The sequence below is a fragment of the Triplophysa dalaica genome, chromosome 5 (assembly GCF_015846415.1).
Source record: "Triplophysa dalaica isolate WHDGS20190420 chromosome 5, ASM1584641v1, whole genome shotgun sequence".
Lineage (NCBI taxonomy): Eukaryota > Metazoa > Chordata > Actinopteri > Cypriniformes > Nemacheilidae > Triplophysa > Triplophysa dalaica.
Window position 1 is genome coordinate 4,077,003 of NC_079546.1, and position 14,341 is coordinate 4,091,343.

The 14,341-nt window shown below is 39.1% G+C and overlaps 1 protein-coding gene and 1 long non-coding RNA gene across 2 annotated transcripts; one reads left to right on the forward strand and one right to left on the reverse strand.

The window, feature by feature from the left end:
- Positions 1–6,310: 6,310 nt before the first annotated feature.
- Positions 6,311–7,732, forward strand: LOC130421439 (uncharacterized). The gene is made up of 3 exons (XR_008906811.1): positions 6,311–6,838; positions 6,984–7,088; positions 7,502–7,732. It is a non-coding gene; the product is annotated as an uncharacterized LOC130421439 (long non-coding RNA).
- A 199-nt stretch (positions 7,733–7,931) lies between these two features.
- zgc:165507 (uncharacterized protein LOC561188 homolog) lies at positions 7,932–14,262 on the reverse strand. Its single transcript, XM_056749317.1, has 5 exons — positions 14,111–14,262; positions 11,445–11,676; positions 10,590–10,733; positions 9,704–10,501; positions 7,932–9,619 (listed from the first exon to the last, which is right to left on the reverse strand). Exons 2-5 carry the CDS (start codon positions 11,656–11,658, stop codon positions 9,372–9,374), a joined length of 1,404 nt encoding a protein of 467 aa, XP_056605295.1. The 5' UTR covers positions 11,659–11,676; positions 14,111–14,262; the 3' UTR covers positions 7,932–9,371.
- Positions 14,263–14,341: the final 79 nt, after the last annotated feature.

A 14,341-nucleotide genomic window follows, 5' to 3' on the forward strand; every position in this document is an offset into this window, starting at 1 on the left:
CTGCTGTAAAATAAACATTTAATATGTCAAATGTGACAGAAACACTTGGACTTTGTCCTTCTATTGAAGGCTAGCAGATATTTTATGTCTGTATAAATGTTTAATACTGTATGATGTCACGTGTTCAGGTCAGTTTAGAGAATATATTTTCTTCAGTTATTATGATATGCAATTCTTGTTGTGTTTGTGAAGTTCTTTTGTCTATTCACAAACTGAACAAAGAAACAGTGCTGAGAGAATGACAAGAGCTTCAGCGGCAGCCTGACTGTAAGACACACGTTTCTGAAATGTGTTCGATAATGAGGATTCACACTCTTTTGTTGGACTGTCAGAATTGTGATTTTTCTAACTACTTATGATACAAAAGCGCCCGTCTGCACACATGAAGCATTTATTAGATAGAGAGAGAAACATCCAGCAGACTCAACAACATTAAATTCACAGTCAGAGAGGAACTGCACGAGAAACATTTTTATCAGCTTTCTTTCTGCGTGTGTGTGTGTGTGTGTGTGTATGTGCATGTACGTGTGTTTACATGTGCGTGTGTGTGTGTGTTCATTCAGTCATGAAGAGTGAGGTGGTGAGGACAGATTGAAGAACATCACAGTGTGAAACACTCCACTGATCACTGATCAATTCTCTGCTCCTCCATAAGGTCACAAACATCAGTATATTGAAAATATGTTTGAAAATTGTTAAATGTTCACTCATCTTTAACTTATTTGGCTTTTTACTGAGCGCAAAGCCTTTGTGATTTCATTGATGGCAAATGTTTGTAACATCTACACATCTGAAATGAGACTAAGACCGACCATTCACACACACACAATCTGTCTGTTGCTGAATCTGGATGATTTAAAGTTAAGCCTCATGGGTAAAGAGTGAAGTACTGTATGGAGAGATAAACATGTGTCCCTGATCGAGCACATTTTCTCAGCTGAATTAATTCTGTCATCTCATAAAAACAACATTACAACATACTGTGAGTTCATCATCATTACACACTTCACACACAAGCTTTAAGAATGAAACTCCAGCGTATAGATTCTGCTTATGTTATAACACTTTCTCTCTCTCTTTCTCTCTTTCTCATGGTTCATATGTGATTGTATGTTCTGTTGAGAACTCCGATCGCACCAGCGCACATGAGCGATTGAGAGATTAAGAGGAGAGTCCTCAGAGTTGTGCTCACAGCAACGCAAACCTTCAACCTCTGGAGTCCAATCAGCAGGGAATTCTGGGAAGCTCGGCTGTCGGATCTGGCAACCATTCAGGCGGACAGTGACAGACACACAAACACACACACACACACACACACACATGCGTTTCGCCTCGAGGATGTTAAAGATCAAGCTGGTGTAAGTCAGACACAGGAATCATGGGAAGGAGAGATCATCACAGAAGACGTCTTTTATAATGTCATTGAATAAAGAATTGAGAGCAGAAGGTGAAAGGTCACAAGGCTTCACTGTACGTGTGGTGAAAGTTCAGTCTGATCTCTGATCTGAGGTTCAGAGAGATTGAAGAGAGCTGATTCACTTTTAATAATAAACTTCTGACAGTAAGATGTGCATCTGATGAAGAACAAACACTGCTGTCTGTCATGAGCTTTCATCTAAAACATGACAGACACCGAAAAGAATCTTCAGGAAATATATTTGTATTTGACTGACAGTTCATGTAAATGAATATCAGCAGTCACACAACATAAAGATTTTACACAATTATCAAAATGTGCTTGTGTGTGTGTTGACATTTGGCAGCATTTATGTTGTCTGATATTTTGTGTAATCTAATCACTTCAAACGAAGAACACGATCATCTAGACGTGTAAATGTTTTCTAAAGAGTCTGACACCTGTGAGTTTATATTGACCGTCAGATGACTGGACTGCATCTGTGTGTTTAGTTACAGAGACCGCTCATCTCATCACAGTGTGAACATCATCACTGTTCTGGAGTCAATCTGAGCTTTTGATTGACAGCTGTTTTATGATGAACTGCTCACACAGTGTAAAAATCCAACTTGCAAAATGTTCTCCTTACAAAGATAAATAAGTAACTTGAACATAGCATTTTATTTAAAGGTGTCTAATGATTGTTTTGCATATACTGAACAAAATTAGCCTAAACATGTTTTTAACAAAGATTATTTTGTTGACTGGACTTAGTTTCTTAAGTTTTTGGCCAAAATGCGTCAGAAAGTTTGCCCAACTTAGAAAACAGTGTATTCTGAACAAGCAATATTGAAAGAGTTGGAAAGTTCCCAAGATGCAATGCAACATGTTCAATTATGTGTTTCTTATTGGTTTTCTTTAAAAGATTAGTGTTTTAGTTCTTGCTGGCTTAAGCTATGCTTTAATATCGTTGTTAATGTTTGTTATCTGTTAAGTTTAGAGTTCTATTAATGAATGATGGTTCTTGATTGTTAACATGGTTGAGATTTGTGTGTTCAATGTTGAGCTGTAAGTGCATGACACGTGGTTAAACCCAATATATAAACACTCAACACAAACTGTTTAAACAATTATTTGATCAAAGTTTGGGTCTGTTTGAGGCAGAAAACATTTACAATGGTAGTAAAAGACAAATACATTTGATTATTTTTATATTTCACAGTACTTAAAGATAACTTGGAATATTTCAATTTGGAAATTTAACAATTTTCATCCATACAACAGAAGTATATCAATAGCTTGAACAATAGTAATTGGTGTGACAATCATAACTTTATTAGAAAAATAAGACTATCAGCATTCAATAAACAAACAAATTTAAGTTGACTAAACAAAGTATAGTTACTTTGAGGAATTAAATAATATACGTCGAGTCAACACAAAAGTCTTACTGCATCAAAAAATGTTTACAGTGCAGATAACCGAACTACTGGACTTTCATTCCAATCTTATCTCAGTTTTTACACTGTTTTCTGTATGCAGCCATCACACGTGTGAGTTAAAACTCCTGTATGATTAAATGAGACCAGCGACTGTGTATGTGTGTGTGTTTGCCTGCGTGCGTGCGTGCGTGAGTGCGTGTGTGCGTATAAGATAAATGAGACGTCAACACAGGAGTCGGCCTCTGTCACCTTGAGAAGTTTCAGTGAGATTTTAATATGCACCTTAATGTGACACCCAGATAATGAGACTGTCTCACTGCCACACAGACAGAGAGAGAGAGGGAGAGAGAGTGTGTTTGGGGGGGTCAGAGGTCACAGTCTGTAGAGGAGAGTAAATCCTGTGAGAGTGAGTCCCGTGTAGTTGTCATTGAGAGAGAGAGAAGACTGAAGTCTGTATACTAAAGCATAAATTGAACAGTATTTGTGAGTAAATCTGTGTATGAAGAGCATTGTCCTGACCTTCAGAGCAAATAAAGTGTCTCTCTCTCTGTCTGAACACAGAGTCAGATTTCACCGTCTCACTCTTCTCTAAATTTCTCTCTCAAGTGACGCTAAAACCATGAGCTGCACTCTCGCTCTTCCTTTAAACTTCTAGACTTTCAAGAAGATGCACTTACATCACAATCCCGTGAGCTGTCAGTCAAGTCTGTCTGTCACAGGTCTGATGTGATGATGTTACACTGAGCACACACACACACACACTTATCCTAACTGTGTCTTTATTTTGTCTTTTGTCCTAAACCTGAAATAAAAATGCATTTTATAGTCTGATTTGAGTGTGAATTATTTTTAAGGCACAATTTGGTTGATGTGAACTGCTGGACTGAGATCATTTATTCCAGACTGTTCATTATAGATGGATGTGGATGGAGTGTAATATTTGATTAATGGCTGTCATAGAATCTGAAATGAGATGCATTTTAATGAGACCTTGAAATTCATTCAGCTTGATGTCACCTCAGATTCAGCCTGATAATAGACAAGGTCTGGGCTAACTATTGTAAATTTCTTATTTATAGATTTGTTGAAATCTGTCTAGAACAAGACATTTTTGAATTTGATGAATTTATATGATGATGTAATAATGAATGTTAAAAAAGACATGTATAGTTCAGACAGATTTACAGTAGGTTATTAGATATTTGAACATTCTCTATGTCCATTTCTCAATCAAAAGTGAAAAAGATATGAAAAGTGAAGGTCATGAATGAGCTCACACTCATCATCTATAATATTTGTATAGCTGGAGAAATAAAGGTCCTGGATAACATATGATCTCCAAACAGCCATTAAAACCTAAAGCTCATCTAATATTTACAGCACATGCATTAGAAACTGAACCTATGATGGGCTCCTGTCTTTCTTTGCTTCACTCTTACTGAACAAATATATAAGAAAATAAAATAATGTGGACCTTACACACCAAATAAAGTCAATACAATCAACAATATTTCAAACAAAGGAAATATTTGAAAGTAGATTAATAAACAAGATGAAAGTTTGACAGTAAAATAACTATACCATCTGGAAATAAAATGATTTTTTCTCTCTCTCTGTTGTTGTGTGCAACACGTCGTTTTGATAATTTTGTGTTGCTCTGGTTTCTCTGAGAGGTTTCGTGATGGTCTATCAGTGTCTCTCATCTGTGTCTCTCACACGTTCATCTTGTGTTTGAGTGTTAGCGAGCAACATGAGATCTCTCACACACACATACACACACACACATACAGCTGATACGAGTCGCTCTACAAACTCAACACTTCTCCGCTTCATATACAGACAATATCACATACAAATCTAAACATATACTGTACACAATTAACAAACACATGTTTGTCTTTTTTGTATATTTGTGTAGCATAACAAAATACAAATAAAGTAAAAAATATACATTAATAAATAAACAACTATACTGAAGATATAAACACAAAAGAGGGCAAATTTAGTTCAGGCCAATGCTAGTAGTCAAATTTAAAATAAAACTATAATAAGGTTAATTGAAAAAATTGTCACACACACAGATGCGATGAAAAGGACAGCTCTTGAGATATGAAACAAAAACTTGATGATCCACAAATAATTTGAGAAAAACAATTCTCGTACGTTGAGGTTTTATCACATACTATACGTATTTGTTTTGTTAAAGTATTAAACTATTTGAACTTTAGAGATGTTATGATTTAGGGCTTCCAGACGTGAGAGAAATAAAGCTGAAAGATCTTTGCTGTGAATGTTATGTAAGCACACAGGTAACATTTACAACATCAATATACTGATTGATTCATAGTGTCATAGAGAGCTCTATGAATATCATTAGAGACATCTCAATCTGTCATCACATCATGAAAGTTTGCCAGTAATACTCTGCTTTATGGATTTCTTGTGTCAGCAGTATTAAAAAGTGCAAAGCTGTTGTGATTTACATGATGAACGTGTGAGAAAACAACCTTCAGACACATTACAGGAGCGCTCGATGTTTTCTCCATTAATTTCTCATCAGAATCCACCTTGACTGAGACTTTCATTAGCATGTCCTCCAGAAGAACCTGTCTCACCTGAAAACAACACACGTGATATAAGATGTTTAAATGTTTGTAATAAAATTACATTTGTGATTGTTCATGTGTTGTGAAACAACTAAGCATCTAATGTCTCAATGTCTTTATTCTGCATTCTAGATTCAAAGCTATTAAACGACAAACCGTTGGAGCATCACGCACTTAAGTTATTTTCATTAAGAAAGAAAGAAAAACATGATGCATGTAAACAGATGAAAATCCTCATTTCTTAATGCATCAAATACAGACATAAACAAACATAAATTGAAATCCGTCCAGTATGTGTCAATTTCTCTCCCGCTGTCTCTCCTCTCAGCCAATATGTTTTTCTGCATTTGTAAACATTGAGTGTGAGATCACACAGCGTCGTGCCCTGTGGAGATTTGGCAACCCGCGGTGATGCGCTCTGTATCTGTGTCCCAATTCGGGGGCTGCAACCTTCTGAGGTCGCGGACTTAAAAACGAGGACTTGTTCTTCAAAGCACGCAGCCTCATAAGTCCAAAAATCGAAATGTAACGGTCTAGACCAGGGTTCCTCAACTCTTACCCTGGAGGTCCGGAGCACTGCAGAGTTTAGCTCCAGCCCTGATCAAACACACCTGAGCAAGCTAATCAAGGTGTTCAGGATCAGTAGAAAATCAGAGGTAGGCAAGTTTGATCATGATTGGAGCTAAACTATGCAGTGCTCCGGACCTCCAGGGTAAGAGTTGAGGAACCCTGGTCTAGACGGTCAGAGGATTTCCTAATTGCGTCACCTGCTGCTCATGTTGCGTGGTGACATCAGTAGGACACAGCAGATACGTCTCTGACTTTTTTAAACAAATACGTAACAATTACGTAAAATTATAAATAAATGAACCAATCATAGAAATTTAAAAAAAAATCATGCATCAATAATGTCACATTTTTTGTGAATTACATACTTTTATTTAACTAAAGTTTTGAATGATTATTTAAAATGTTCAAGCCGTTACAGGCGACGCGCAATGACTCTCGGGATAGCTGTGAAGGACGCATTCGTTCTATCCTTAAAGTCTCGCTGAAATAAGGTCGCGTTTTGGGGCCGCATTTAAAGCAACATATGAATCGGGACAGCCTGGTGTGACGCACGCAATCGGTCTTAAAATGCGGCCTTCAGAGGACGCAGCCCAAGAGTTGGGACGCAGCGTGTACGTGTCTGACCCGTCCGTCAAGCTGTGACGTCACACGGCCAGTTCAACATAGGCCTACACATGCCACAACATACTCCCGAAAGATGGACTGGTTAAATAAATACTAAACTTATAGAATTCAGCAGGATATAGAATTCATTGCGTGACACTTGTGTAATGCATGTGACTCAAGATTACGTCTCATCAAACGTCACGTGGAACTAATTGAAGGTATTTTCTTTATTTTTTGTGGTTTGCTTGCCTGCATTAATGCATTTAATGTCTACAGTGTTTACAGTTTTCTAACGATAGTTATGTCTGCTCATGCTTTGCATTCTGAAGCGGTATTACACCAAATACATTCATTTGTTTATAGATGGACATGTGACATTTCTTTGTGAGGAACAAGATGGAGGAAAGAGAGCACAGAAATGAAGAGAGGTCGAGTTCCTGAAGATGCTGAAGGGTTCACATGTGACAGGTAAGAAATGGTGTGTTCACTTTCTAGTGTTCATGTCGTACAGCACAACAAGCTATTAACTGTCAAACAGCAGAATTGAGTTTTGTAGCTGAACGGCGCCTCCTGCCGGTCCCTCAGAGAAACAACATTAAAACTGAGCGTTTCAAAGCACAAAGGAGTGAATATTTAATTTAAGAAAATGTTTGGATTTCAATGAAATAATTTATTTTCAGAAATCTGAATCATACTGTCAGGTGATTTTCACGAGGTCTTAAACTGTTAATAATGTCACAGATGCTGTAATGAAACTCTGTATATGTGTTAAATTCATATCACATACCAAACGCTGCAGGTAGAACGGTGATAAACACAACTGTGTTTGTGTGTGTTTGTGTGTGTCTGTGTGTGTCTGTGTGTGTTTGCACGCGCCTCAGGCTCATGAAGTCTCCTGCTAGATGAAGGTTAAATGGTAACATGGCAGTGATCGCTGTGGAAAAATAACTGAGGTTAATGTGAGACACGTCACAGCAGTTTTTAGCTCAGGGCAGTGAGATATCTGAAACTCTCAGAGCATCACATGGACGACAGCTCTTTGTAGAACCGATTTCATATTAATACAACAGTCATAAGGGGTTTGAATCATTTTTCCAAATCTCATCCTCCACTAGGACTCGCATGATCTGCTGATGTATAGCACACACAAGTCAAATAAAGACTTTAATGAGTGTTAAAGTTGACTTTCTGTATATCACTAATCCAGGAGTCATACCAAAAAAACATGGAAACAAACCTGAGGATTGCGAAGCTTTAGTTTATGTGTTAATATTCATCATCCAGTAATGCGGTTTGTCACAAGACTGACCTCTAGTGCCCCATTAAAACCCAGCCTGAGGGTGCACAGATATTGTGATGATGTGACATCATGTGAGCTCTCAACACACCCCGATTCAAACATATATAAGCACCTCAAACATACAGTATATAAACAAGCAGCATCTCAGAAGCTTTATGGAGTTTTCTCAAAGTCATGCTGAAAACTATTCAAACATCATAATTATAATTCTTACTCAAACTAAAGAATATAACAGAAGACTGAACGCTGCTTCTGAATATAATTTCAAATGAAGAAAGATTTTGTTTATTTCTAGACAAATGCAGATTTATGTCCTTTAGACTGTAAAATACAATAGATCCTCATCATATTCACATAATCTTTGTCATATTTATACACACAAATGGATTTCGAGGCATTTTCACCTTTTAAACACAATGTGGTTTAATTTCAAAAGTAAATACACCAAAAATAGACCTACGTGAAAATAAAAATAAATATCACGGCATAGATAGCATAGATAGACTGTATTACAGCGTTTCATTAAAGTGCCTTTAAATGGTCAATTTTGTTTGATAACAAAATAAACATAATAAAAAAGGAATGTGTGTGTTTAGTCTGCAGGGGGCAGTGTGAAATCATCACACACCACATCATGATTGAATAAATGAGTGTATAATCACGTGACAGTAAATATGAATGTTAGTTAAATACATGCACATTATCATCTTCGCAGCATTAATCATATTTGCATATGTATGACATTAAACATAATATCTATATGATAACGCCATTGCTTAATAGAATACAACAAATAAAGCTTTCATGTCAGTCTCTTAAAACAAAAACAAAAAATACAAGTAAAAACACTTGTGTATAATTTGTGTATTAAATTGTTAATACTATCAGATGTTGTGTACTGTAGTAGAGAATATAACCGCAGTTCTGAAAGATATAAAAACAACAAATGAATTCATCAAATTTATATTCATTAGTCTCTAGCTGTTCACTACATCTACATTAGTGAATATGGTAAATATAGCCTCTATATACACCCAGACTGTTAGATCATATCTATATTTAAGGCAATATGTTAAAGAGCGTCATCACAAAACACCTGTATGTTTAGAAGCATTTCTCCTGCTTGTGAAATATTTCAATACCCGACAGAAAAGCAACCCGGAATATTTCCCCTGAGCACAGAAACGATATTGCTTCATGCTTGTAGATTTGGTTAAACTTCAAAGAATTCCATTCATAATACCCACGAGAAATCATTCACATTCAGAGCGTCTGATTCACAGACATCTACTTATCAGATCCTATGACATGAAGATATCAAGTGTGTTTGTTTATTGGCCGTGACACACGTGTTTATCAAGACAAGTTATGATGTGTAACACTAGGGTAACCCCTTTCTAACACTCACACTTTATGATGTGTTTTGGCAGTGTTAAAGACCTCACGAGAGTTTAAATGTTTGTTTCTCGCTGTACGACACCGCCCTGATCCTCAAAGAGCTGCTGTGATGCTTCAGCGTCTGCGTTCGTCTGCTCCTGATTCTCCTGCTGCTCAGATGTCTGTTTTTGCTTGCGTTCACGCTCCAGTAGTCTGTAGTTGATGAAGTTACCGATGAAGAGCCAGACGCTGGCCAACACCACCACAGATCCACAGCACAGATACATGTACTTGTAGTTCTTGGTGACGTCCACTAACCTCCCTGCAGGCGATTTGATTTGAAGATGTGTTAGCATTCTTCACGTCTTCGAGGTATAAAAGCATTTAAAAGAAGAATAACTCCTACCTGCCAGAGGTGGACCGATGAGCACCGGACAGCACTCGACGATAGTGGTGAGACCCACGGCACTGGAGAACCTCTGAGCCCCCACCAGATCCATCAGCGTCTCGAACAGAACCGCGCTCACCATACCGAACGCCAAGCCGAAGAAGATGGCGTACACCACCATCCCGGTGTACGTCTCTGCCAGCGGGCACAAGAGGTGACACACGCCGTTATAAAACACGGCGAAACTGAAGAAGTACTGAATCCTGGGCCGGACCCAGCGCGAGTTAGCCAGCAGTCCCATAGACGGCCGAGCGAACATGTCCACAAAGGCCAGGATGGACAGAAGAAAGGCTGCCCGATACTCGTCCACCCCGTTGTCTCTGGCGTAGGGGGACAGGAAGACGATGGGCGCAAAGAAGCCGAGGAACATGATGACATTCCCCGACAGGTATATGAGGAACCCACGGTGCTTGAAGAGCGACAGGTCCAGATATTTGTTGATGTTCTGCCAGGCTGTGCTCTTCTCTGTTTTGGAGGCCACGGGTTTCTCCTCAAGCGCCTTGGTTTGGTTAGGAGGGGCTTTCAGGGGTCTCATGAGGGCTCCAGCCACGCAGCAGTTGAGCAGAAGACCGCCGAGAATAAGAAAACTGCCCCTCCATCCAAACTCATTGATCAGATACTGGTTGAGCGGAGCAAGGGTGCATAGGAACACTGGACTTCCGGCCATGGCAAAACCATTGGCGATGGGTCGTTTCTTGAAGAAGTATCTTCCGATCATTGTTAACGCCGGCTGAAGGTTGAAGGCCAGACCGAAACCTTTGAAATGAGACGCGAGCGTCCGTCACTATCAATATTCAGTGTGAAAACGTTAACGCGTGTGTGTGTGATGAATCATGAAACTCACCTCCTATCACTCCAATACAGATATAAAGCTGCATGACATTATTACAGAATGAAGCGCTGATCATACCCAGAGAACACAAAAAACCACCCAGAATCATGATGGGACGACAGCCGTATGTGTTCACCAGAATACTGCTGATGGGACCTACACAAAACACCAACACACACATTATATAGATTTACATTTCACATGCTTACAATCATTAAAGGGAAATTTCACCCACAAACGAAATGTCATCATTTAACCACCCTCAGGTTGTTCCAAAACTGTATAAACTTATTTGTTCTGCTGAACACAAAGGAAGATATTTGGAAGAATGTCAGTAATCAAACAGATCTCAACCCCCATTTACTGCCATATTAGGGAAAATAAATACTATTGCAGTGAATGGGGGATGAGAGCTGTTTAGTTACTGACATTCTTCCAAATATATTCCTTTGTGTTAAACCAAACAAAGAAATTCATACCGTTTTTGAAACCTGAGAGTGAGTAAAATGTTTGGGTGAACTTTCACTTTCAGATCATTGTTTTGCCTGGCTTATAAAGTCAGTTAAAATATCTTTACAATAAATTATTAATGAAATGTGTTTTTATCTCTTCATTTGATGTTTAAGTTTATGTGATTAATCTGATCGTGTTGTTAAAATTGAGTGTGCTTGTGAAAGTCACCAGCTGTAAATGAATATTTGATGATCAGTTGTGTGCGATTAAAACAGGTGTTTAATATTAAACAGAGAAGTCAATCTGTGCAGTAATGAATCGAATTAAAGCAGTTTGTGCACCTGCTCGCTGTGTTACTCTGAATATTACATGACGCCCTCCACAAAAACACTGAGTGAACCCTTGAGTTTGTACCTCCAGCGTACATGACTGCCAGCATGATGGACGAGATCCATGCCACCTGACTGTACGACGCATCGAAGATTCTCTGGATGTCTTTGAAGAACACAGTGGTAGCCTTCGGGAAAGCGTAGGAGAATCCGATAGAGATGAAGGACCCGCCCACCACGGCCCAACCCCACCCACCGTCTGGAGGAGGAACGGCTGGTGGTCCGACAGGGGGAGGCATGTCAAACCCTGAATATCACTGAAACACACAAAACAACATTTATAGACGTGTGTGTATGTCCTGGCATTCTACAAGAACTGAAGAGATCTCACATCTGAATATGTGACTGACACACAAAACCCCGCCTCTCATTACCCTGCTGCTTCAGCTCATGGAAATATGTGTGGGGCTACAGGTGTAACAAAATCCACTCAGTGTTTACAAACCATCACACCCCCTGTGATTCTTATCTTATGATATTTCACTTCTCAAGACAAACACTCCGGATACACTCAAAACACACGCACAGAGGTTACGTGATACTAAACTAATCAAAATCATTTGTAAGCTTTTACATGCTTGAAATCCACACCTTTCTTCAAAGTCATTGTGAAGTGATTGATGTGATATTTCAGGTGTGTCATGTGATTCTGTATGAAAGCGTTTCGGCAGCGCACACATTTCTTTCAGTTGTCCTACGCCATCAGTCAAACACACATTCCTCATTCTCATTCACTCACATTAACCAATCACACGTCCTGTTTAAACCGGCCTGTTCCAGCTTAACCAATCACACGCTGAGATTTCACCTGCTGACGTCTACACTTCATGAACTTGAGAGTCAGGTGATCCTTTTACCTGAAACTCTGCATGTGTTTGTGTGTGAGGTCACACACGTTTACCTTACTTTACACACTTCTACTGTTGTATATATACAGGTGTTATATGAACTAAACCCACACACCCTCCGGGTGACGTCTAGGTCAAGCTGACTGTATAGGACACGTGCTGTACTTATCAGGACAGAATGTGTTTGAACAGTGTGTCTGTGTCTTTAAGACTGAAGCATGTGTCTCATGAATATTTAATGAGATGATGTTCTCTGTTGTATTTAGAGCATGATTCATGATTTGTGGCTCTCTGCAGTGGACAAAGGGCATTATCACATCCATAAAACACAGTTTTGTTTGATAAATCCTCAGTAATCAGACTGAAGACGTTTAAGCATCAGTGACTTTAGTGTTTAGATATTTCAGTGATAAGTGTTTGCATCGCTTCTGTCTTTCCAGGTGTGGTCGTGTGAGAATTCGTTGCAAATTAAGCAGCAGTCTATTTAAACAGAGACACACCCATTGATAGTGTATGCCCACAACAACTTCCTGTTTAAGGGAGCACAGTAACACAGGATCTGAACCCACCTAAATAAAGAAAATCAACTTATAAAAGATCTCATGAGGTTTCAAATTGACGCGATATGGATCGATCCGCTGGTGTGTTCATGAATCCTCCTGTAAGCAGACTCTTTCTTCATTTCAGGTTAAAGGTGAGTGTGTCTTTAAAGAATGAAGAAGGAGTGAATGGAAGGAAAGAACTCTTGACACTTTCTGAGAACACTTTGAAGGTGTCTGAGTGTTTAAAGGTCCAAAGATTACGTACAACAACAAGGTCTAAAGTTTCCCACAGCGAGAGAAAAACTTCAGGAACAATAGAGTTGATGGAGTTATGCGGAGAGACCCCGCGGGGGTCTTAACTAATGACAATCATACGGATGTCCGCCACGTCTCGCATAAATCAGTAGAAATGAAAAGAAAAACTCAAAGGAAAACGAAACAATCCCCTTTATAACTGCACATAATCTGATCTGAGACCTTCAGAGATTCTTTATGGAAACAAACCTACAGCACATGACCGGCGTGAATGTCCCGGCATAACGACTGAGTGTGCGTGTGTTACAGATTTACTAATATGGTTAAATTAATGCTTAATACACAGAATTCACATCACAGTGTCTAATGCACAGGATGCATAAAAAACACACCATACAGATGATGGCCATCGTGTGTTGACACCTTTATGATTCTCACCTTCTTGCTGTGACTTTCATTTGTACACTATCATGGTCACACACTCTCATATCACATTTAACAAGACACACTGAGGATGTTTATAATATTCAGGTTATATCTGCTTATCTTGAACCTTGTAATGATATAAATACAGAAACACAGAAGATGTGAAGCACATGATTATGTATAATCTGCAGTTTCTGTGTCTTACACACACACATGTCAGACTGAATGATACTCACAGACACAGAGATCACGTGACCCTAAGTAATAATATAAATCCACAGGCTGTAGTGACCCAGATGAGCCAAACCTGCTTAACCTGGATATATATAGACCAACCATGCTGTCTATATGATGAGTCCTTATGATGGAGCTCTGGACAGTGTACATGGAGGAGATACATCTATCCCTATATCAATCTGATATTAAGCATTGGAAATGTGTGTAAATATTTACACCTGACGTGAAAAAAAGAAAGAAAAACAACATTCACATCACATTAGATCCCCGATCGTGTTCAGCATCACTGTGATAACGGGACGGTCCCGAACACGCGCACGCACGCACGCACACAGACACACAATCATCAGAATAATGTGAAAATTAAAAATCGCCTTATGTACCTGTTGTCTGTCACTGTATGTCTGTGTCTGCCTCTCTGACCTTCAGTCTCTGTTGCTGCAGAAAGACGCTCCGCACGCGCTTCAATCGCTCGCTCCGCGTACGCCCGTGGTGACGTCACCCCCCCGCCGTTTCTACGGCGGATGTTGGGCTCGTTAATATTTATGACGCAACGTAGGATTCTTCTGTTGGGTTTATGCGATTAATTTAAAAGAAGGCGGTGAATGTAAATT